This window comes from Scleropages formosus, chromosome 10 (assembly GCF_900964775.1).
Source record: "Scleropages formosus chromosome 10, fSclFor1.1, whole genome shotgun sequence".
In the NCBI taxonomy this organism is placed as follows: Eukaryota; Metazoa; Chordata; class Actinopteri; order Osteoglossiformes; family Osteoglossidae; genus Scleropages; species Scleropages formosus.
The window spans coordinates 12,818,254-12,844,116 of NC_041815.1; the positions used below are offsets into that span (position 1 = coordinate 12,818,254).

Consider the following 25,863-nt stretch of genomic DNA (forward strand, 5'->3'; position numbering starts at 1 on the left):
GGGCGAGGGGAGGGGGGGGGGTCCCGTTTATTTTAGACTTGGCCCTTCGCTGTTGCATTCTATCTTAAAGTCTCTGCGAAAGCAAGTACCCGCTGCGGCATTAAAGACAGCGCCTTTAACAACGGGACAGCGCGAATATACAAAGGAATAATATATTATAATAACAATCAAACTAGCCAAAGAAAGTACATTATTACTTAGGAGACCACCGCTCACGTTATCTTAGATAAGTTTTGTGCTGGAGGAACGCCAGTTACCGTAAACATATTTCCATTCAAGAAAACACGCCGTTTAGGTACCAACAACAGAACTCTACTGGAAATACTATCAAAAACGTGTGATATACATATATATAAAGCTCCCATTAAAATGCGGTCACTTTTTCGCCGACTTCTAATACAGTACAGTACATGTATTTTACTTTGCCACCTAGTGGTGACAAAGGGAACCGCTCTATAAATTGCAGAAAAAAATAGATTACCTGACAAAGCCCTTCCAAGAAAAATAAAACAGGTTTCCACTATTTTTAATCTTTAATAGTCACAGCTAAAACATAGCATAAAAAAGAAAAAATACAAACTTTGTCTGGTTTTAAAAACAACACCACCACTTGCATTCCTGTACAACACATAATACACAAAAAGGCTATCCTTGACACAGTGCAAAAATACTCCCTCAGGTTAAAACAGATATGAAAACAATCTGATAAAAACAGTAAAGTGCATGTTGAGAGGAAAAAAAATCTGATTTACTTTTGTCTGAAAAACCCTGAAGGAACAGATGGCTGTGACAGACAAGCCCATCGAGACATACGCGTTCAGTCAAAAACACGCCGAGGCCCACGTTCAACATAACATTGCCGCGCTGCGACACACATTTTATACAGACTCGAGGACACACAGCTGTACGGAGACCATACTCTAGAACTCGCACCCCTTACGCACAACAATAACCAAAATACAAAATCTAACAGTCAGTCATTTCCTCAGCAGTGCAGGCTCAAACGGTGCGTGGAGCTCACTGCTCGGTAAGGATCATTCATTGAGGGCCACATACTGAGGGTCACATGGTGTTGTAAAGAAACGCAGCAGTCCGTCTTTTTTCCCCTGGTTTCCTCAACCGTCGCAAATAGTGGATTTTCCCTTGCTGCTGCCGTGTTGCCAAGGAGACTGGAAGTGTGGCTACCTGAGCATCCTGGGCCCCACCCCCATCTCTGCATGGCAAATCTGAGGAGAATGCAGAGCGTACCAGTGAAGAGTCTGCTTTGGGCTCAGGGTCACCAAGATGGGATCCTACAGACTTGGAACAGTCCTCCAGTGTGCAGGATTCCACAGAGAGGCTGGGAGGCTGCGAAGGTAGTACACGCTGTTTTTTGGTGGCATCATCCTGAATGGGGTGGGGTTGGGAGGCAGAAGCCAAGGGTGGCTGCTCTGGGTTAGGGGTAGGGGGGGGACTGAAGTCCCAGTTGCTCAGGTCACTGGTGGAGAGCTCCAGGCGATCCAGTTTGGCCAGAGAAGCAGAGCGCTTCATAAGGGAGGGGGGTGTGAGTCCAGCCTGCCGGATCCGGGCATCCAGCTCTGAAACATTGCGCTGGAGTGTAGCTTTGCTGGACACAACCTCCTCACTGCTCTGAGGACAGACCCGCTCACCGGCCAGCCCTTCAGTCTCTCTCTCATGCCCCCCTGCCTCACTTAGGAAGGCCTGCAGTTCCCGCAGAGTCTCCTGGATTTTCTCCAGGTCCTGGCTGCTGTGTGCTCGCTTCCCCAATAGCTCTGCTCCCCCCTTGCAGTCCAAGACCTGTTCTGTGTCTGTCTCCAGCTCCGTCACACCTTGCAGATTCACCACAGATGGGAGTGGATCAGGTTCGGGGCTGTTGGTGTTGGGGGCATGAATAAGTGACTGAACTGGAAGTCCCACTCTCTCACCAGAAAATGCTCTACCATCATCTCCATGCTCTTCCTCAGCTTTGTGATCATCACCTCCCCTTTGCTGCTCTTCTTCCTGCTGTACAGTGACAAGCCCCTCACCACAATTAGGATGACCTCTGCTGGATGTGGGGGGAAACTGCTGACATGAAGTGGAAGGTAGGGAGGAATCCAGCTCCTGCCTTAGTCTCTGCTCTAGTTGTTTGGTCACACGGCGTACAGAGCCTGAGGGCCAGTCAGTAGGAGGCATGGAGAGGGACTGTGTGGAGGGGGAAGGCAATGGATTACTAACAAACCCATCTCTTGTCTCTGGTTCCTCCATACTTAGTTCCTCCTCTCGCGCCACCTCTTGCTGGGAACACATAAGGCTGGTGTGGCAAAGAAAGGGCACAGCCTGTGATATGGACTCCAGCTCGGTGACGATGTGGCGGACGGAGACTCCATTCGCCTGATAAGGTTGTGAGGATGCTGTAACCCTGGGGCTGCCACCTCTGGTTTCCTCCAGTTGAGGGGACTTCTGTTCGGCAAGAAAACAGAGTGAAAAAGAAAAAATGGGAATAAGAGTAAGTCAAGCTTTCATAAGTGTTGTTTATAATACAGTTCAAAGAGAGTAGAAGAATGGCTTTTCCTAAAAATAGAAAAATCTACACTTTTTACAAATGTTAAAATTAAAACAATACAGAACTAACTTTTATTACCTTTTCAATGATAAAAATTACTTTAAAAACACTAATTGATGCTGAATGCATATTAAGAGTATTGACTTTAAAATTATTTAAAAATCATTTAGCACAACTTCATTAATTGTGTCTTACTATGTTGGGTATTACATATTGGTTCTTGGAAAAACCTTTCAAACATTGAAGATATATCTGAATACATTTTTATGTATGTCAGAAAAGACAGCATTATACTGATATATGAAAAACTTGAAAGTAACTGAAGTTACAAAAAGAAGATATATTTTTCCAAGTTTTCCATGTATACACTATCAACTCAGCTCACAAACAACTGGGGCAAGAAGTCTTTGCATAACTAATTGCAAAGTTGTTTAAACAGCCAAATCACAATTTATAAAAACTTAATAGGTACCTCAATTTTTTCACAGATTAGACTCGGTAAAAGCCTCAAACATAGCTATATTAAAACTACTTTCACTTGAACTATTTTAATAGTCTTATTAACTTAGAGTTGCATTAAAATGACTGAAATAACATGCCTTTGTGTCCACAAATTCCTGTTCAATCCTGAGTGTTGACCAATTCATATTATAAACATGTGCAAGGTTTATAATCTTGTTATTGATCAAGATGCAGAAGAAAGAACAGAGGCAGTTCCACATTCTTGTGAGGGCACTTTAGTGCCAACTACCTTTTATGAGTGAAAATACAGGTTGCAACTGCAATACAACAGGAAGAAGTTTTGGCAAGAGAAAGTGATCAAAGCACAGTGAAAATATAATGGAAATTGCCACATCTTGTGAGATTTTAAATATGAAGTCAGTGCAGCCGGGCCTCCAGTAGGTGGCACTGTCGTGTAAAAAGTGTTCACAGACAAACTGTACATTGATTGCCTATGTAAGAAAACATGTTAATGACTGACAACATAACCCACCTTGACTTGGTCATCTGTGCTTGAAAACCCACAAGGCTCCTCCAGACACAGTGGCTGCAGATCCAGCCTTGGGCCGTTAGCATGGGGTGTCTGGGGAGCTACTGACTCAGAAAGCAGGCGAGTGCCACCATCCTGGCTCAGTTCAAGGAACTTGTCCCGAGCACTAAAAAAGTTGATACTATCTGTGTTGAGACTTGAGGAATCAACCTCAAAAGTGGGAAGATGAACACTGTCCAACTCTGTGGTATTGGGGTTGTTGTTACTGTTACTATCTTGAGATGGAAATGGCAAACTGTCATTTCGGTTGCAGTCATGGGCCAGTGCAGACAAATCACAAAGTCCTGAAGCTCTGAGCTTGGAAGCTTCAGGCAGTGGCTCAGAGCTCTTTGTGTGAGGTGCAGCCCAAGGCAAACACACAGGCTTCAAGTTTTGTTCAGGCACATAGGTGGATGGCTGTGAACAGCCAGCACTGGTTATATGCAGTTCAAGGGATTCCAGAATTGACTCAGAAGAGGAAGCAGTGGGGATGTGAAGGGATGGAGATGAGTTGGGGTGGACTGTCACTGGTGAATCATCTGTGCTCTCCTCAGGCACCATGGTGGTTGTCAGCAGCCTCTGCGCAGGAGGTAGGTGTAAGCACCGGCCTGAAGGTGATGCTGGTGAAGGAAGGGTCTCCTCAGAGATGTCCAGGCAGCTGGACTCCAGGAAGTTCATGCACACCCCAGGCATGACCTCTGTTGCGGGCGATTCATTCCCCCTGGCATCAAGGAGACCCTCCTCCTTGTCGACAGCTAGCGCCTGTAGCACAGCCATGCCTAGGAACTGTTGCAGCGAGGGAGGGTTGCTGTTGTTGTTGTGCGGGTCTGAGCGGCCCAGTGTGTGCGGAGTCTTGCACAGGGGTTCGTGTCGTTCGGAGAGGTCGCTGTCAGAATGCGAACGCCACAGTTTATTGTGCCGCTGCTTGCTGTTAGATGAGTTGGAAGGAAAGAGGAAAAAGAATGTTAAAACACCCCACACACATGAAAAATGCTCACAGACAAACTCCTAACTTGGACTGCCCCACTGATCATACAAAATCTCAGACTAATGTGTTCCAATAAATGACCCAGAACACATATGTACGCTGACTAATGACATGCTCCTGGTGCAGTGTATTACATGTGATGGCAGCAGATCTGGATACATGCCAAATATAGTTATGTACAGCTGTTGTGCAGCATGGCATTTGCCAAACATCTGGTATTTATTGAGCAATCGGTACTGTAATTGTGTTGCACAAACGTGTATTACAACTCTGCCTATACATGGCTGTGAGAAGATGATGACAGAGTCTGGAGTAATGGAATGCAGTGGAACTGACAAGAACATGCAGATGCAGGTGTAACCTCCAACTCACACTAGGTGGTAATTCAGAGCAGGATCTCACCTAGCAAGAAGTATGCCCTGGTATTCTTCTAGCTGTCGCATAAAAGAGGGGTTGGGCTTTGTGACAGCACGGCGCTCCTTTACGTGATCGAAGGCACGTTCCAGGTCCCAGCCGTACTCCTTCATGGCATAAGCAATCACAGTGGAGGCAGAGCGGCTCACACCCATCTTGCAGTGCACCAGACACTTGGCACCTGCTTTTCTAGGTGGTAAGGAAAAAGAATTTATTTATTTAAAAGAAAAAAGAAAAAAAGACACTTGTACAGAGCAGCAATGCTCATGTAACAGCAGTGACAGGCCAAAGAACAGTTTGACACACAAGACAGGTGAAGACCAGCTGAACACAGATCACCTCTCAGAAATATACTGAAAAAAATTGTGTACACATACACACAAACAGTCTTACTTGGCCTTTGAGATGAACTTGTAGGTGTCATTCCAGTACTCTAGGAGATTGGTGGCCTCCTCATCATACACACGGATGTTGTGGTACTCAAACAGGCCAGGGAAGAAGTTATCGATCTCCCGCGTCACGTTCAGGATATACCGCACCCTGAGATAGAGTAAGCTATAGCATTCACTACAAACAGACCCAGTGGACATACCAGGTACACAGTCACTGGAGGCCAGAAGTGAAACGAAAACCAGAACAAGAGAAGAGCACTGCTCACCCACTGGTCTGAAGCTCCTCTAGGTTGGAGGCATTCCATTCAGAACCCTGGCCAGAAACACAGGAAGGCCTGATGTTCAGCCCAGTTTGCAAGGCACTGCCTATGACATGCATCAAACACTATGGCCACTGGGGTCACCTACAACTTATACCTACCAAGTAGACATGGTCAAAGATCTCAGTGGGGCTGTCCATCTGGCCCAAGATGACAATCATTTCATTGTCGATGAACTCCTTGAACTCACGCAGGTTACACACCATTTGCATTTCCAGCTCATTGCGAATCTAGAAGACACGGACACCATAGTGGTTAATATGAGGTTTGGGTTTCACAAAAAGACGAAGAAATTAAAGAGGAAACAGAGATGGGAAGTATGGGAAGGCATAGAAAGATTCACCTCTTTGGAGGTTACGTTTTCCAGGTCCTTCTGCATCATGATCTCCCTCAGCCGCATTTTGATCAACCGCTCAGTGCGTTCTCGCTCCGTTGGCCTGTATACGCAGACACGCAGTTAATAAGGACCTGCCAACACTCAACAGCATTATGGCAATATTCCACTCTAGATTCAAACCTTCTTACTTAGGTACAGTACATGTTGTATTGATGTTTAGTCTTATTTATCTGTGATCAATACTTTTCCATATGCACAAAGCACTCTGCTTGGCTGTCATGGCCACTGGATACCCGCATGATTGAGATCTTGGCTGCAAACTCTTGGACTGATGGGCTGTTATGGAGATCTTGTTTACACACAAACACTGCCACCCTTATGAGACCCACACTGAGAAACCTAGTCATTTATTTTCTCATTGGGGTTATTGTGGTGAGGTTACAGTTCAATTGCCAGTCTGCCCCAACCGGTGCTGATCAGCTCAATCCAGAACTGGACACAGACATGCTTAAAAAAGACTTCTTTGGAACCAGTAGCCACTGGTTACTTAATGTTTAATTTTGGCATGGAGATCGGGAAGGGCATAGGTTTGATATTTTAGCACTTTAACATCTTGCTGTGACTTGTGACAACTGATTTCCACGTGGGTGAGAGTCAGGTTGCTTGGGTGCCTCGGAAAGCAGTTTGTGTCCCTGTTTTGGCCTTGACCTGGCATGAGCAGACTCAACATGGCCACCCTTTCACCTTAGTTCAGCACACTTTTGATCATGACTGTGTTCCAGTCTTATGAGCTCCATGTCACTACCCAAATCCCCCTCCCCATGTTGTCTTCCTGTCACCTGCTTCCATCGCTCAGTCCACATCTAATTGCCCAGCACATTTTCCATGCCTAAATCAAATTGCATCAAAGAAGAGCTGAATATAGCTTCAATGACCTGCCCTGCAGGGTAAATACAAGGGAATAGACAAGCAAAAAATGTATTTTCAGAAAGGAAACGTCAGCAATTTGAAGTTTGCTTCATTCTGCATTTAGGTGCTTTCAGTGCTGCATTATGGGAAATATATCACTCACACATCAGTGAAAAGCACAGGGGAGTCAGAGCGGTGCGACTGCACGTCCCGCATGGCATTCCACTCATTGATGCAGGCTTGGTCTGAGGTCACCCGACTCTGGTAGTAGCTGACCCAGGTGAGGAAGAGGCTACCTGGGTAATAGTTGTGGCACCGAGCCACCTCACAGGCCTTGTGGAGAGACTGTAGTGCTGACCTGAAGGAAAGAGGGGGCACAGGGAAGGGAAATTACTCATCTGGATTTGACTGTGAAGGGGGCTATGGTGCATATACTTGAGGAAGCACTCACCACATGGCCTGTACTGAAACTGGCTTGAAGACATGGACCCTGTTGACTGTGGACACACTGAAGCCCCTGGAAACACAAGAGAACAGACATGAGACTTCTTTACTTGCACTGAATCACATAAACGTCTTATGCAATCAGAGAGAGGCCATGTTTTAGGAACAGCATAAATGGAAGAATGAGATGCCCTCTTACCCATCTCCATCCAAGTGAATCAGAGTGTCACTCCACAGTGGCAGAACAAGTCCTACCGAGCAGGAGCTGTAGGAGACAGACACAGCTGTTGAGAACCAGAGCGTGTAAGAAGAGGGGAGGAAGAGAAAGACAGAAAGAGATGCTACAGACCCATTACTTGAGCTGAAATCCATGCCCAGGACCACACTCTCCTCTGTATCCTGTCGCCCATTGGTGGAGACCACCACCATGTAGCGGGTGCATTGAGGGTGTACGCTCTCCAAACGCACCGCCTAATGGGGAGAGAGAGATGGTTGCTGGCACATAGGTTAGGGATGTGGCTACACCTGGAGGTTAGCTTGTGAGCAAGGCAGCAGGGCTCACCAGGCGGATGGTGTCCTCTGGGCGCAGCAGCATGAACATTGTCTGCAGGTGCTGCTGGAGGTCACCTATGGGCACACAAGGCAGCGTAAAGAAGCCTGGCTAATTAAACTGCACTTACTTGAATCAGTCACTATTATTGTAAATAACAAAGCAGAAGTAGAAAGCTACACAAGAATATGTGACAAGAGACACAAGTGAGCTAGATGCTTTGGGTACCTGCATGTTTGTTCCATCGCTGTGTAATACGAGGGACTGAGGAAGGTGAGGAGCCATTTCCGCGAGGCAGGAAGACAGCTGCACCCTTCACAGTTAAGAAGCTCTCGCTGATGCTGGGAAAGAAGAAGAAGATCAATGAGAACAAGACGAGAGGCAAAACCCTAAGCTTTAAGATGACTCCTCAAGACACGCAAAATTAAATGGTACAGTCTTCACACCCCGTGCTGACATGTAACATGCTGCACCAGTCCTTGCTCAGCATCCTGTCTCTGTTGTCTAAAGCATCTGTGGCAGGGTGCTGCCAGGCACTGGGGGCAGCATGTTTACCACAGAGCAGCTGCATGAACTGACCAACTGTGCAGTCCTCACCTCAGCAAGTACACAAAGACGAAAGGTGCCGCACCAGTTCTCTGACAAGGTGTGCACACACAACAATGCTACTGAGCACAGACTGGAACTGAGGTGACCACCACACACTACGCTTGTAAAGCACTATAACATACAGAACATTACAGTGTACCAGACCTACAGAATAAGAGATGGCACAACGTTTCAGTAGCTTTCCTTGTAACTGGAAGATTACCGGTTGTACTTTTCACGACAAAATTCCCATACATAAATGGGTGAGAAGCAGCACTTTTATTTCATTGGTTAAAAACTAAGCATACTTGTGCTAGCAGTAAAACACTCATAAGCACCCAGACAACATTCTTTTCCAATTTCACAGCTATGGACACACATTGCTTCTGTTCATCTTCTGTGATCTCCTCCAGCAGCTGTAATAATGTTTGTAACAAAGATTTTGTGCAAGAAATCTCTTTTCTGTATTTCAGTAAAGCCTCTCTCTGGCAATACAGCACATGTATTACGTTGCACCAACTCTGTGTACTCTGATGTGTCAATTAAGAAAAAATTAAAGATTACAAAAGTTTTTATTACAAAAGGCAATATAAAAGTATCAAGTCACAGCCCTGCTTCATTTGTGCCCCTATTCTCATAACTCTCAGGAGGGGGTTACCTGAGAAAATGAAGCAATGAGGAAGTTGTGCAGGCTGAGTGATTGAACCAGTACCAGTGGTGCTCGGTTGAGCTCATTTCCCACAGCCTCAGTGAACTTCTGACCCAGCTGCTTCCTGTCGATCTCCATCACTTCCTCCTCCACCATTGTCATTGCCACACATCATACTAGCATGGGCCATAGTACACTAGACATACCGGCAGGCACAAGAAGAGAGGAAGCAGAGATTGGGGGGATGTTCTTATTTTGAAGAAATTATGAAATTTGGCACCAGCTCACACCCATTTACTGTTAACAACAAAACTACACAATAACCTAAGACTCAGACACTTGGAGTGCTCCTTCACGTGCGCGCGCACACACACACAAAAGTAAATGCCCAGCTCACTGTAATTGTCACAGCTGGATAATGACACACAGAGATCTGCTCATTTCAAACAATAATTTAAAGTGTTCAATAGGGTGTCTGCTTGCCAGATGATTCAACTGCAACACAAAGGAAACACAAGAAGGTGGAGACCTGCTCAGCTGATTCAACACAGCCAGCAAGGGTCTACAATTGGCCAGGTACGGTTTGTAATTCTGCTAAATCATTTTCAGGTTTGCAAAAACAACAATGCTGCTGAGAACAAGCACTAAACACCAGAAAGCCATTACTGTCATTGGAACACAGCTCCAGCACAGAGAACTGTGATAAAGTAGAAGGCACGAGGCCAAAGGAATTTACAGGACATAGTGCTAAAAAAGCCTGTTATAAACAGAGGTCAGCTTTATCATGCATAGAGGACATGAGAAGTGTGGACCCTACAAAAGGCACTGCCCCCTCTGTGACACGCTACTGTAGGACACATATAAGGACATGCTCGGTCACAGACAGACCAGTCAGTGCATGCCAGTGTGGGTCACGTACAACAAATAGCTTAACAATGCTGTTCCCTTCAAATGGAAGTTCTAAACATGGAGGTGAGAATGATGTTGGATTTGGTGGGTGGTTGGACAAGCATCGTTTACTGAACAGTACATGTTAGGGAACAGACACAATCATTGCTATGTAAGGTTCCAGACATACCATGATTGCCACCACCTGTTCCTGCCCATAATGGCCAGCCCCTGGTGAGGGGTTGCGATAAATATAGTGTCAGGATGTTGGCCTCCAAAGGTCTTATGAGTGCAGGTTAGGGAGAGACAATTAGAAAGGTGCTGGTACTGGTTCATTCAAGCACCTTTGATCAAGAGAATATTCCCAAACAGAGAGAATGTATGAAGAGAAATTTATTTTTTTTTTTTTTTAGTTCTTATAGTTAATATATTCACTGCAACACTGAACTGGATGACCGGTTAGTGAAAATGGATTAACGAATGGATGATGATGATATCATAATTGCTAGTAGTTTCAGTACTTTTGCCAATATACAAAATGTTCTGCTACAGCTAAACAAAATAAACACTTTTCATGTTTATAAATCCATTTCATTTTAAATCTGAAACAGCAGCACACAGGACTGGAAAAAGAATACAGGCAGAAGGAGGACAGTGGTGGGAAAATGATGCATATAGTAACCAAAAGATTATTCTGAGTTATAATCGGAGCAGAAAGTCCAATCTGCCACTAAAGTCCATCGCTAAGGAGAGCTGAGCTATTTTGGAATGCAAGTCTTGTCCCATTATTGGTCTAGACCACACCATGGCCAGCCAATCAGAAACAGGAGGCTATTCTCAGGGCGGTGGGGGTATTTCCCAAGGAGGGTCACACAAACGAAAGGAGGAGAGGAAAACACAGAGAGCAGAGAGCAGTCTGACTGTGAGCGACAAGACAATGAGAAAACACACTGGGATGTAAAACTCCATTCCTCCAGCCTCCTTCCACAGCACAAAGCTCTGTGGTGACCCAGTTCTGAATTACTCACACCCACACACGCCATAACCATATCACGTTCCTATTGTCTATTCATTCGCTACAGTACTTTCTGTGTGTGTGAGAGAGCGTGTACCAGATTCATGACTGACTGAACACTATCACGTTGCCAGTTTCCTAAGATGTACTACTACTGAACCAAAATGGCAAAATTTATGTATTCCTGAGCCCCAAAATTGACATCCATTTTTGCAAAAATATCAATAAGTTCCATTAAAATGAACTTGCTAAGCCCCTTTGTAGTCATTGCATACTGTACCCTTAAACACTCACAGATACTCAAGTGTTTATGTATCAATTCAACCTTTAATGCAAAAAAATCAAAACAGTAAAGTCAAACGAAACCTTGTGTGGATAATCCAAATGTGGACCATGATTACTAAAATTACAACAGGTGAACTAACAAACAAGAATTAACAGAGAATGAGAACTTAACGCAGCACAAGCCAAACTATAAGTGCAAAGACATCATGGTGGTGCAGGTCTCCTGTTGGGGAGGCACGTGAGGCAGTGGGTAGCGCTAGTATCTCACATCGCCTGGGCTGAACGATGCGATATGGGCTGCAGTCCTGTTCAGCGTGCGTGGAATTTTCATTTTTCATTTCCACTCTTCTTGTGTTCGCATCAGCTTCCTCCCTCAGCCAAAAGACATGTGCTTCAGGTGGACTAGAGACTCTAAATAGCCCTTAGAGTATATTTCCATCTGCGTGTATAGGTGGGTGAATGATTGTAGTGTATCTAGCACTTCAAGTTGTTATATATAAAGCTGTGAGTTACAGACTACATAATAATCATTGGAAATCGCTTTGGAGAAAAGCGTTTGTTCAATGAAACTCCTTGTAAATTCATAATCTCGTAACTCCAGTGGGCGTATCTCAGAGTACGACTGTACTTAAGTGTACCATTTCTAGATGTTTATATAAACAAAAACTGACAATATAAATGACATATTAGATTTGAGAAGTCCACAACAATATCAGACAATACTATCCAAGCTCCCAGCAAAACTGGTAATGCAAACATACACACCATATTAGTGCCAAGTCTTCATACAGCAGATTGACCGAGGCCTCACCCAGGTGAGTCTGACTGGATTGACAACTCCAGATCTGTTGGCGCAAGCAGCCAGGCATTCACAGGCTCTTGACGCAGACAGGTGACTGCGTAACAGCTTCATGTTCACGTCATATCCCGTCATCAGGTTGCATAGCCCTCCACTTCTATCATTTCCTGTAACCTATTTCCACAGCTGCCTGAGCAGAGAGGAAGTGCTACTGAAAAACCCAACTCTACAGGGAACAACAAGAAAGCTCTGCTTCAAACCTGAAATCCCAAAGCACTCAAAGTGTTACTGGCCCAGCACTAGATCTCCCACTCCACACTTACCTACTAACAATGATCACTGCTGCCCATTTCAGGGACTCTGTCTGCCCAGCAGTAGATCAGCATGTGGGGTGAGTCAAAGCCGATATCCACCATGTATCCATCCATGTATATATAACAATACTTATTCAAATCAAATGAGCAAACAAATGTCTCCACCTTAACACAGACAATTCATGAAGGTCCTGTCATCCCTTACAACACTGTCACATCAAATTTTTAAATATTTAAAACTGTGAACCGTATATACACAGCTGGTGATCATGTAGTTGTATAGTTTATGCAAATCTGAATCCCATCCCTGGCACTCAGTGCTCTGAGGACAGGTTAAGATGCTGGAAGTCAGGTACATTTTATTTATTTAGTAAACATTTTCTGCAAAGCAACATACAACTAAAAGAACACAAAAATGCTCTTAACAACAGACCAAGACCAATGGATACAGACACACAGTTATGAAAACACCTAAGTAGACTACATATGAGTGGCAATACCTTAACAGAACTTGCTGTACATGACAGAGCGCTTACATGGGAACAGGGATCTGAGTCTGCACTGCCATATTTTGCTATATGACAACACAAGAAAAGTCCCACGAAGACCTATGCTCTGGTGTATGTGTTGTATACATGAACACAGTGCAGGCGTTTGTTTACCAGCCCATTACATGCAACTGGGCAGTAAGGGCGTCAAGACACATAAACGGCTCCCGAAACCTGATCTGAGGCATGAGAGAGGTGAAGTAAACAAATCAATGTGGCCTTTTTGTGATGCAAGAACAGACTATGAAGAGATACACACAAGTGCACTTTGTTTCAAGCGCTTTCTTCTGCACTTTCATGTCCTTCCTAGAGAAAATGCCACGGAAACACAACTGGATGAGTCACGAGTGGCCCAACACTATGATTTCACAACAGGGAGGAAGTTCCAAGTGTGTAGGTCCAGGACATCCTCTTACACCACTCACTGTCCCATAAAGTTTGAATTTCCTCTAATTTCACCGCTGTACCATCATAACCAATACGAATACATTTCGATCAGATTAGATCGTTAACTAAATGAAAAGACGGCGCTGCTGTCCCAGGCAGTTGCTTAAATTGAGGGGAGAGCGCCAATGAAATACTATGTTTCTTCCTTCAGTCTCTCTGTCTGGTGTCCCTGTGAGTGAGTGTGATACAACTGAGACGGAGTAGTTTTATACTATAGTCAGTGTACAGTCACAGTGCAGTACTCACATCTGGCTGATCTGGCTCTGAGAGAGCACCGCATTCTCCGAGAAGTAGGGCGTCATCCGGGCGCCACAGCACGAGCACAGCCCGCCGGCCGGGGGGCGCCTCGGGGCGGCCGCGCTGCCCAGGGTCATCGGTTGGGCCGCTTGTTCACTGCGGTCCTTCCATGGCGACCCGGCGACAGTCCGAGAAACACGCCAGCGAGTTGACGAGTATCCGTAGGAGAAAATTATTATATCGCCTTTTTTTAATCACTCTTTAATAAACTCCAGCTGAAGGTGTGATCGTCCAACAGACTTCTTCGGCTAGTGGGAAAAACCCACGGAAAAAAACCTAACACAAAACACACCTAAATACACATATGGTATCTAAAATAAAACTTCCCGTCCGCGTGCCAAAACTGCCACGCCGCGCGAAGGTGATTTGAGAACAACGCTTCCGGCAAACGAATTAAACAGAGAAAACAAACGAACTAGTCAAACAAACATCCTCGGCTCTATGTGCATTTCTCGCGGGTCGAGAGAACCGGCTCTCGTGCGGGCGCAAACGGGACGGGTGAGAAAGCGCGCGGAAGAGCTCAGTCTCACCGTGCTAATCACTGTCACCGTCGTAAAGACCGGCTCGAGCCATGCGCGCGCACCGCTTCTTCAGCACGGGACTGAGCGGAGGGCGATGAGCCGCGGCAGTGAAGCGAGGAGGAGGAGGAGCCGCTGCCACGCGGGTGACCGGGGCCCGCCGACAGGAGAGGGGAAGGGTACACACAACGCTGTTGCCTCCTTCCAAGTGACAAACACCCAAGTACGACAGGATTTAAGAACTACTCCTCCAGATTTGTCCTTGGCCAGCAGGCCTCCTTTCTCACCTATTATATAAAACCCCATTGAAATAAAATGTGATGAGATCAATTTATTGCCTGACACCTTTGCCCAAAGTCACTTGCAGTGTTAGGCTTGTATACTAAGGCTAAGCTACTTAAAATGATGAACCCATTTATACAGCAGGGTATTCTTACTGGAGCAATTCAGCAGGATTCAAACCCAGGGCTTTCCAGTTGCAAGGTGAGCTTTAACTTCAACTACCATACTAACTGATCAAGTTCAATGTGATCATATAAATGACCACAGACAAAATTGCCATTGTTAATCCACCTCCAGGCCCTTATGAAATTCAATGACAGAGAGACATGTGCACATTTCAAGGACTACATATGTGACCTATGCTAAAATATGGTTGCTGGCACAGATTTACTTACACATACAAGAAAGCCACAGGCTGCAGCCTATGTAAATGGGACACAGGACATGGCATTGTACTTGTCACACAAGGCTACTGTGGAGGCCTGATGGCACTGCATTTGAAGACATCTCATGGGTGCCCGAGTTTACCACATGATGGAGCTGCTCTGAAACTGGAAAGACCCCATAGTCTAGGTTTGCCATGTGCCATCTGATGATGATGATGGATGTGTTACTAAGTCAAAGCTACTGTTTCCATGGCAAGGGAGGGAATGGAAGTGGTTTGCCATTGCCTTCTTCAGTGCATGTTTTTGGGGTGCAAACATGGCTAGAACATGCAAAATCCCCACATCCTAAACTGGATTTGAACCCCATTCCCACCAACCAGCTGTTAAGGACTGGCATTACCTGTTGAGCCCATGTCCCCATAACCGTTTGAAGATGGACTTCCACAAATGTGAATGTTTGCATGTTAGAGAACAGCACACTTTCAGCTGTATCACGGAAGGAGACTGGGGAGTCGAGTCAAATGCTTTGTGTCTGCCCAACAATAGACAGACCGTGCAGGGTTAGTGGTTCAGTCAGTCCTTCCTGTTGCCCATTGTCCCTCTGCTTTGTGTGGCCAGGAGGAGAAGGCTGTGGGATTCTACTTAACCTGTTATCGACCATGGGGAGGAAAGTGATGGAATGACACGCATACACCCCTACACATGTGCGGAGGGCAGTGTGGCAGTCGTACCGGGATACACTTTGTAGTCCCTTTTCCGCATGCCTGTAGCGTTACAGAACTTTTTCAGGAAATTGCAAAAACTTCTATAGTACTCCAGAGAACCCCCTCAGTTACCCCCAGCACTCCGGTATTGTGTACTGTGAGACAGCTGTTTCCTATTCTCTGAGCTTGTTGGGCGGGGGTCCATGACAAGGATCAAAATGAGACCCCCAATCAAAACACAATCTTGTGATAAATATAATAAGCCCCTCAAGCGTTGACATGGACTGCAACACGCTGCTATGGGCACCTGGCCAAGCGCAAAGTCACAGGCAAAGAAATCTCCGAAGACCTGCACAAGGGTTTGAACAACCCAAATTTTTATAGAGGTGAACAGATGGAAAAGAGTGGATAAAATGCAGCAAGCAGCCTGAGAAAGAGGAGAGAGAAGCAGCTGTATGTGCCCAGGTACTTTTGGCAGGTGCAAACACACCTGGCACGTGAGAAAGAGCAGTGAAAATGGGAGCGAGACTCAACCTAGGGAGTGGGTCAGACAAGTGCAATTTATTTAAAAACCTGATAAACCTGCTCTGCCTGTCCAGGCAACGTGGAAAGGCAGCTTTGTGCATCAGTGTGTGTGCGTACTTCCCTTTGCTATTACGTTTCCCATTTTTAACATGGGCTCTCACTCGTGTGAGATAAGTCTGCTGTCAAGGTCCCCTCCTCTGAGTTTATGCTGGAGCTACAGTGACGGTCTTTGGCAGTTAGTGAGAGCGTTGGGCTGGAACAAAGAGGGGACACGAGCCCACCACTAATACTGCACACACACAACGATGTGAACTTCGGTGCATGACTGGTGTTCAAGACCTTCATGGAACGAGATACCAAACAAGGAAATGAGCTTTGCAGCATGTCACACCTCACAGAGCAGCTCATCTTGCCCCTCTCCAAGTCCCCCACCACATTTTACAAGAGCTTTTTTAGATTCAGTGCTCTGTTACATGAAACCAAATGTAGTATGTAATGCATAGTTAATTTTGGCGCCATGTTATATAACTCACAAGGTCATCCAGCGACTGGGAGAAGAACACGAAGGGGCAGAATCATATCTGAATGCAGAGAACATCTGCAGTCTTCGAGGAAATGACATCATTATTATTGCCATCAATTTACCATCTAACTAACCTTAGCCACATGTTTTAGTGCTATTGTACTGCTTTTTAGAACCGTGCCGTTTTCTTGGCCTAAAACTAGAATTGCATGAATGATGCAAATTACAAATGACTAATACAGGATAGACCTGGTGAATTGGATTAAAAATGCTAACTTGAATAAATTTGCCAGAAGACCTGCTGTTTTTCTTACATGCAGTCTTTCTGATGTGCCAATTTTTATGTCTCTGCGTTTTGTTACTTGGAGGTACAAGGTTAGGCAAACACAGAAAGTCTGTAGAAGACTGTTTTCTTCACCCTTAACTTTAGCTACTTTACTAAATCTCCAGCACAAAGGAAAGGATGGGGTGTCACTTTAATTTTGTTTTGTTTTTCCCCCCGCTGTATAATTCATTAATAAACATTTGTTAATCATTGTCTCCTGCTGTGCATTCTACATATTTGAAGTTTGTATATTTTTCTTCTTATTGCAAAATAGGGAGGTTTTGTGAGCTGTAACACTGCAACTGTAATGAACTCTTGACTTTGACCGAAAACACGGCTACAAGTAACACTGTGTCACAGATCTTTCTTGCTCAGTCTCACAGAGGCTCCAATCTTTGCGATAAATAAAAAGAATCCACTGCGACAGATATAGTAACACAAAAATAATTATAACGTTAATAATAGCATCATATGATCATTTCTGCAAACCAATCCAAAATGAAAACATATCCCCTTGGGTCACTCAAACAAATCAAATCCATGGTTGTTATCTGACAGAACTGGATAGAGGCATGCAAACACAGTGATGTGAGTCACGTACCACACAATGGCCACAACACAAACACACAGTCTGTTTAAGAAATACACAATGGTGTTGTTATCACACGTCTCTACATTGTCTCATGGGCAGCTAAGTACAGCACAGTAACATGCAATGCTGCACACATCTGGCCTTGATATTTGCATATGTTTGCGCACACTTGTGACCTTGTACACTTGCACACCTTTCGCTACATTCGCTACAAACCCACTCACACTACCTATAATTCCGCAGCTTTCACTGAGGCATTCAGGTTTAAGTTCCTTGCTTGATGCTAATCCAGAGTTTCCATTCCTTGGGATTTGAACTGGCAAGTTCTTGGCCATAAGTCAGGTTCTTTAACCACTGGGCTGCTAGTTGTCCCAAGGAAGCTGTGATTATCTTCTGAACCACATGGCCTTGTGTGCCTTCAAGGAATCACTATCTCTGTGCATAAGGACATGTTGCTGCATGAAAGGGCTGTCAGTCACTGTTACAAGTTACTTCGTATTCCAGTCAACCAGCAAACAGGTATTTTGCCAAGAGACAGACTTCATAGCTGTAATGTTTGCTATTGTGAAGATGGGAAATGATACATCTCATGTACATCTTCCAGCACGTGTCAATGTCTCAGTCTTAACCACAAGGAAAGCTAAATGAAAAAAGATTTGTAATGCTATCCAAGGCTGTAACGAGGATGAGGACATAAAGGAATGATCTACACAGTGCTGCCTGAAAGTATGTGAATGCTAAAGGATGATCATAGTTTTTGAATAAAATATTAAAACGACCATAGAAAAGGAATAAATGACTATAATTTCCTTTAAACCAACACATAGGATTGGTATTTACACACCTATTATGTCACATGAGAAAGACTGCTTCTCATTAAATAACCATTTTGAGGTAAAACTAACATACAGGGTTCACATATTTTCAAGCAGCACTGTAAGTAACAGCTGACAAAGCCTGTAGCAAAATAACCATTTTATATATTAATCAGAATATGTGGCAGTTCATATAGCTAATGTCCTCAAATAATTTACATCTTCCATTGCTTCCATTCCTCTTTTGCTTACTGAAAAGGTTTGGCAGTGAGACAGCAGTAAAAAATGAAGAGGAAGTGTAGAAAACTAGAGGTTATGCTGTTGCAGAGGTAACTGTCAACCTCTCTCTGATGAGAGCTTTGCAGTGGTTTGTCTAACACTGGGAGAAAAGCAAACCAGTGAAATCATTACACTAGTGTGCAGACTAACAGGTGTGTTAAAAGGGGTCACCTGTCTTTATCTCAAAGGATGTACTCTGGCAAAATCTTACATTCAGATACTTATTAACAAATCCCTTTCAAACTCTCAGCATTTAGCGGAGAAATATTTCATTTCTAATTAGGGAGTCTTACTGTGAACCTGCCTCCTTTCCTTTATTTTTAATAATCTGTGCCCAAATCCCTTCTTGAACCCGTGTGCCTGTGACCCATCGACCACAACAGTGCCAGACATGCACAGAATCACAGTACTTGTAGAAAATCGTGAGAAGATGACAAATGCTACGGTCTTTACCATCTCGTGCAGTCTGATTTCTCAAAGGAGGCTGTCAGCTGTGAGCCAGGATGACAGATGTGATCAATATTCACCCCCTGGTGGACAGCAAGTGTCACAGCACTGTACAAAAGTCCACTTTTGCTACAAGGAGTCCTTTGAATCCTTCGAAGGAGAAAGTGGCAGAACCATGTGAGGAAACTGCAACGTGAAACCCAGGAAAGGTATTTTTCAAGCTAACTCATTTTTTTCCTGGCCAGTGAGGAAATACAGAGGGTGCAAACGAATTAAACAAAAGCAACACCTTTGGTGTCACAACCCGTCCTAGAAACACTTTGAAAGAGGCCAGGTGTTCTCAGAACAGAACATTTTCAGTTTGCCAAAGGGTTACTTGAGACTCAAGAGGCAGAGCACGATTTCAGATTATACAAAAAAGTGATTGTTTCACTACCTCATTTGTTTGTTTTGCCTGCTTGGGTATTTATGTATAATGTTGTATAAAATAGGAATGCATATTCTGCAACAACAAGAAATTGTTTACACAATTAAACTGTATGTGGGTGGAAGAGGTTTTCTGTGAATCCTTATTATGCACCACTGTCACTGGGTACAAGACAAAAAGGTAAAAAAAAAAAAAGATAACCTCCTCTAGGCTGTTCCACTTAGTTACTGTACTGCTATATGATATATATGTTGTTGTGCACCCTCAACAAAAACTCTGCTTCCCCCAGATATCTACAAGCACAAAGAATCACCATGAATTCTAGCACTCATACATAATGAAAAATTGCCACTGGTTCTTTTTGTTTCCAACTTGGCCATAATTCTTCTTAAATACCAGAGTGAAACCTTGAGAAAACCACATATGCTCTAATGAGGATTATCAAGCACTGACTGCCAGTCTCCAGCAGTGTGTTTGACTGTTAGGGTCTTCAGTCAGGCCAGACAACCACACTGTTTCCAGTACAGCGTGTAACCCCTCCAAGCTCACAGACTGTGCTACAGTGGGTCAGTGAGTAGGTGGGTGAAGTGTCCACAATCAGAGCAGCCTTACCTCCTGGGTTGGGAGCGCCAGTCCTCCTCTCCGCTGCCTGCCTCCTGACAAAGATTGAAGGAGAAAGAAGATTTGAGAAACATCTCCCCTCTCTACACACATCCATTTAGGAACGACCCACCCTGTTCCTTCAACTCCCTCACTGTACACAAACAGCCTGTACAGCCATATGAAAAACCTTACAAAATCAAACTGACTTTTATTCAAAGCTATTTGCAAATCTCAAATTCTTTAACCTATGACCTGCATAATACCTTTGCTCACACAACTTAGCTGTAGAATGAATAAATACATACACATACAACCTTGCATGGAATGAAATTGCACATGGGCCTGCTCACACACGTGCACGCGCAGAGTGACTGGAAACCAAACCGCAGATAATGACCTCAGTTTTTCAGTGAACAAAACTGCACATTTACAGACAAGAAAAACCTAACATCTTCCATTTCACCCTGAATGAAACAGGCAAATACCAGAGTAAAATTCACTTGCTGTGGTTTAACACTTAAAAAATTAAGTTAAAAATGGCAGGGAAAAGATGACTCAAACTATCCGGCCTTTATGTGCCTGGTTTTAATTTATGCACTTTCCAGTAAAATCACTGAACCTGATTAAGGAGACAAACAAACATACACGCACACGTCTTCTCCTCTCTATGACTAAAACAGTCTCAGCTGCCAGGCTCTCATACGTGTACCGTGTGAGAAATGGTTGCCATGGTTACCGTGTCAATGCACAAGAGAAGAGGAAGGAGGATTTGAATTTAGTCCAATGAGAGCTGGAGACTCGTTGTGCTGCTTGGCAGATTTTTTACACTCTCACCCCAAACAAGGGGCAATGAACTTTTTCACTGTGAGTTTTGACTGCCATTCAGGATTTTACATTGTTTCAATCTGAAAATAAAAAATTTGTATTTACCTACTGTATGTATATATATATATATATATATATATATATATATATATATATATATATATATATATATATATATATATATATATATCTGTTCAAATCACATCATGCACCGAGTAATAATAATAATAATAGCAACATTTGCTCCTGAACAGGCCCAGATGACATGCAGCTTGTCCTGTAAAGACCCCAGAGAAACCCAAACCATTTTAATTATACTACCTGATTTTTTGATGTTTAGCTGCTGTTCCTACTACAACACATCTGTGTTGAAATCGGTGGGACACAACTCACTAGGCTTCAGGAAAAACCATATACCGATCAGTCAAAACATTAAAACTACCTGCCTAATATTGCGTAGGTCCCCCTTGTGCCGTCAAAACAGCTCTGACCCATTGAGGCATGGAATCCATAAGACCTCTGAAGGTGTCCTGTGGTATGGGGCACCAAGACATTAGCAGCAGATCCTTTAAGTCCTGTAAATTGCGAGGTGGGGCTTCCATGGATCGGACTTGTTTTTCCAGCACACCCCACAGATGCTCGATGGGATTGAGATCTGGGGAATTTGGAGGTCAAATCAACACCTTGAATTTTTTTTTTAACAATTTTTGCAGTGTGACAGGGTGCATTATCCTGCTGAAAGAGGCCACTGCCGTCGGAGAATACCACTGCCATGAAGGGGCGTACACGGTCTGCAACAATCTTTGGGTAGGTGGTACGTGTCAAAGTGACACTACTGGGTTACAAGGTTTCCCAGTTGAACGTTGCCCAGAGCATCACGCTGCCTCTGTCGGCTTGCCTTCTTCCCATAGTGCATCTCTTCCCCAGGTAAATGACACACACGTGCCCGGCCGTCCACATGATCTAAAAGAAAACGTGATTCATCAGACCCTGCCACCTTCTTCCATTGCTCCACGGTCCAGTTCTGATGCTCACGTGCCCATTGTAGGCACTTTTGGCAGCGGACAGGGGTCAGCATGGGCACTCTGACCTGTCTGCAGCTACACAGCCCCGTACACAGCAAGCTGCGATGCACTGTGTTCTGGCAACTTTAATGCTGGCCATGACAGAAAGGTTTCAGCAATTTATGCTACAGTAGCTCTTCTGTGGGATCGGAGCAGAAGGGCTAGCCTTTGTTCCCCACACGCATCAATGAGCCTTGGGCGCCCATGACCCTGTCTCCAGTTCACCGGTTGTCCTTCCTTGGACCACTTTTGGTAGGTACTAACCACTGCATACTGGGAACACCCCACAAGACCTGCCATTTGGAGATGCTCTGACCCAGTCGTCTAGCCATCGCATTTTAACCTGTCAAAATCACTCAGCTCCTTATGCCTGCCCATTTTTCCTGCTTCCAACACATGAAATTCAAGAGCTGACTGTTCACTTGCTGCCTAATATATCCCATCCTTTGACAGGTGCCATTGTAACAAGATAATCAATGTTATTCACTTCATCTCTCAGTGGTTTTAATGTTGTGGCTGATCGGTGTATACCAATAAAGTAGAAAACAAAAAGATACACTGTGCTTTTTCTGAAGCCTTTTACTTTTCTTGTGTTCAAAGCACAGTGAATTTCTGCTCAGTTCAACCCTATGCCAACTTAAAATTCAGAAGTTAAAAGTCAAAACACAGTATGCAGGAAATTAAACCGTGTGATATGATGATTTACAGGCGAAAGTGAAGGATGTTGCATCCGAGCACACTTTTAAAGACAGCAAAAGACAGACCGACCGACACATTTCTGGCGAACCGATGAGAATGAAGTTGTGTAAGCAGTGTCTGAGGGCTGAGCGCTACACGGATGGAGGGAGATGACCCACAGGAGGACTCGCACTCAGCGCTCGCTCCACACTGCACTGACTCTGTACACACACACACAGAAAGAAACAGTAGACAAAAACAATATAAACACACACTGTGTGCGAGGTACGCAGCACACGACGTGTGTCCATAAACATGGTCTGGACACACGCCATGCTGCTCACAACTTGTATATTTACTTAAGTAACTAACTTCTAGTTTCCTCGATTTCCGCACCTGGAGGCGCTCGTTCATCTAAAGAACAAAGGCTGCTGCGCCGTGTGGTGACGGAGGAGCGCGAGCGGATGTGCAGACGGGAGCGCGCTTCAAGTCCATCACGGCGCCCGCTCGCGAAGAGGCGACGCGGGTCTCAGTGCACAATTACTACACGTGTTCAAGTACCAGTCTGCGCAAAGTGTCGCCGACAGAACAGGGCAAGTGGGGGGAACCGGCGGTATCCAAACAGAGAGGATGCCGTCAGTGTCATTCATTCATTGGTGTGAGCGGCACATTTCATTTCGTCCCTGTTTTTAAACCCGGCGCTTATCCGTGTCAGAGAGCAAGTGGACTGACTGCCCCGCGCGCCACTGAGCTGTGTCATCGGGTTCGCATGGGCTGGGCGCGAGCCGGTCCCGTGGACGGGAGAGTGCGCGCGGCACAGACTTTATGGGCAGGATAAATTCACGCAACAACAGAATACAGAAAAACCAAGACTATAGTATGGGCAAAATTTAATACTGACTATTCAGTCAGTGTTAGTTACTTTTTCACATAGGTAATACTCAAGTTTTCAAGATGAGACTGCTTCGTGTATTACTTAGGATGTACGTGTAGTTAAGCCTTAACTACTAGTCTAACTTAGTCTAGCAAACATGATGATCACACAGCCCCCACCCAGGTCTCTAACTAAGGAAGAACGGAATCTACGTATTACCTAAGATTCTCTAAATGCTACACTTTTAGACTGCTGGAAACTGAAAACGGCTGCAGCAAAATATCTGAAATATTACTAATTTTTCAGTTCAGTAACTGAAACATAACCACCAATTTTGTTTGACACAATAATCTGTGCGCATGCGCCGAAGCGGGACTCAATTTGGTGGATGAGTCCCCCTTGGGAGCCTTAGAAACAGCGGAAATGAGCCCAAGAAAATGCCAGGACTAGGGCAGATGCCGAGGCGTAAATGGCAGTTTACTCACCGAGACGCAAGGGCTGGAAGTAGCGCTGGGAGTAGGCGACCGCTGTACGGTGACCAGTGCCATTCAGGGTTCGGAGAGCGGAGACTGAGGAGACAGCAGCGGCGGCGAGACTGACATCATTCGGGGGAGATAGGCTGCGCCGCACCGGGTTTCCTTTCCCTCCGCTCCGAGAAGCCGACTGCCGCGCATGCGCATCAACCGCCGCCTCTCGCGCCGGGCTCCTGTTAACTCCGCACGAGCCGGGGAGAAATGTTGCGTAGATTCCAACACTACGAAGAATTATGAAAAGTACAATTAACGTGAAGTAAAATCATCCAACGTTTAATTACAGTAGGGAACATTATACAATTTCCCCCTTATTTCATACATATTTTTTTTAAATCAGTATGAACAAATTGATGTTTAGGAAAGTACATTTCACTTTTATTTCCCATTATTCATACAGAGTAGCAGGAAGACACACACACAGTGTTTTCAATCCCTCATCTATAGCTGAATCCAGGAGTGTGCAACTTAAGATGTAACTTCTGCTCTTACATAAATTCCTCGTAAACGTTCGAACAAATACATTTTCGTGGAATCTTTTTAAAATCTAACATGCCCTTTTGTGTTCTTGTAAGTTAGTTTTACATTTTTTAAGTTTCAGTCGTATAGTCACATTTGATTTTGGTGGAAATAGATAGTTGTAACAGTTCTGGGCAGATCCAGTTAGCAAAATCTGCTCAGTGAAAACCTTTCAAATTCCTATAGATGTTATTCCTTCGCCTTACAAAAAAAATTGCTGAAAAAAGTAGGCTACAAGTCAGTGGAATAGTTTTGTCAGTGGCAGAAAGGAAGACGTAAGAAAAAAGTTAAACTTTTCAAAAGCTCATTTAAATTTGACAAAACAGAAAGAAAAATGCTTGCTTGGTGCTTCTCAATATACGTATGAATTAAACAGCTTGACTAAGCACTTGTCAACGTTTGCAGACCAAACTTTCCAGTATGGTCATATTAAGAAGCAGAGCAACACTTTGTCAGAGTACACCAGTCACCTTCGTGAGCAGGAAATGTGACACGGTTCAGATGTCGCATGTTGGTTCAGATGTCACTTCCCCAACAGCACAACCTCCCCTTCTCTACACTTCCACTTCATTTTTACTACCAACCATTTTTAGTAAGCAAAAGAGAAATGGAATCAAATGCAACACGCAAATTAACTATATGAGCTTCCACATATTCTGATTAATATATAAAATTGTTGTTTTTTTACTTCCAGAGCTGCTTGAAAGTATGTGAACCCTGTATGTTAATTCGTTTTACCACAAAATGGTTATTTAATGAAAAGCAGTCTGTCTTATGTGACTAATAGGTGTGTAAATACCAATCCCATGTGTTGGTTTAAAGGAAATCGTAGTCATTTATTCCTTCTATATGGCTTCTTGTGATTTTAATATTTTATGCAAGAAGGATGATCATCTCTATAGCATTCACAAATTTTCAAGCTGCACTGTATCTTTCTCAAGGCTGAATGTTATGGTCTGACTTGTGATCTACAGCAGCTCACCACAAGGCTCTGTGAAACTGCTGCGGTCTTCAGGTTTTAGTTGCAGAACCTCACCAGCTCAACGCCCCCCGCTGTGCTTATTGTATTTACAAAGAGAGGTCTTCCTGTTTCCCACTATGACAGGCACGCAAACACCAGTACTTAGCAATGAACCGGTGCCACATCATACAAGTGTGTCCTGTAGAGGATATGGCCAAAGTTGAGAT

General features: G+C 44.4%; 1 protein-coding gene across 2 annotated transcripts; it reads right to left on the reverse strand.

The window, feature by feature from the left end:
- Positions 1–555: 555 nt before the first annotated feature.
- Positions 556–24,376, reverse strand: LOC108932062 (protein phosphatase Slingshot homolog 2-like). 2 transcript variants are annotated; one of them, XM_018748227.2, is made up of 15 exons: positions 24,112–24,376; positions 20,195–20,238; positions 8,158–8,270; positions 7,942–8,006; positions 7,729–7,850; positions 7,579–7,644; positions 7,387–7,452; positions 7,099–7,293; positions 6,033–6,126; positions 5,791–5,919; positions 5,636–5,682; positions 5,371–5,517; positions 4,966–5,166; positions 3,540–4,503; positions 556–2,442 (listed from the first exon to the last, which is right to left on the reverse strand). In XM_018748227.2, the coding sequence occupies exons 1-15, from the start codon at positions 24,172–24,174 to the stop codon at positions 1,063–1,065; spliced, it is 3,696 nt and encodes a 1,231-aa protein (XP_018603743.1). In that variant the 5' UTR covers positions 24,175–24,376; the 3' UTR covers positions 556–1,062. The 2 variants fall into 2 exon arrangements, with proteins under 2 accessions (XP_018603743.1, XP_018603744.2); XM_018748228.2 differs by lacking the exons at positions 20,195–20,238; positions 24,112–24,376 and adding an exon at positions 13,709–14,470.
- Positions 24,377–25,863: the final 1,487 nt, after the last annotated feature.

Coding starts and splice junctions, on each gene's coding strand:
- LOC108932062 (XM_018748228.2), bottom strand. CDS start 13,836: ATGACCCTGGGCAGCGCGGCCGCCCCGAGGCGCCCCCCGGCCGGCGGG. Junction 8,271..13,708: donor CAGAGCCAGATCAGCCAGAT/GTGAGTACTGCA, acceptor CTTCTTTCCCAG/CATCAGCGAGAGCTTCTTAA. Junction 7,645..7,728: donor GATTTCAGCTCAAGTAATGG/GTCTGTAGCATC, acceptor TGTCTCCTACAG/CTCCTGCTCGGTAGGACTTG.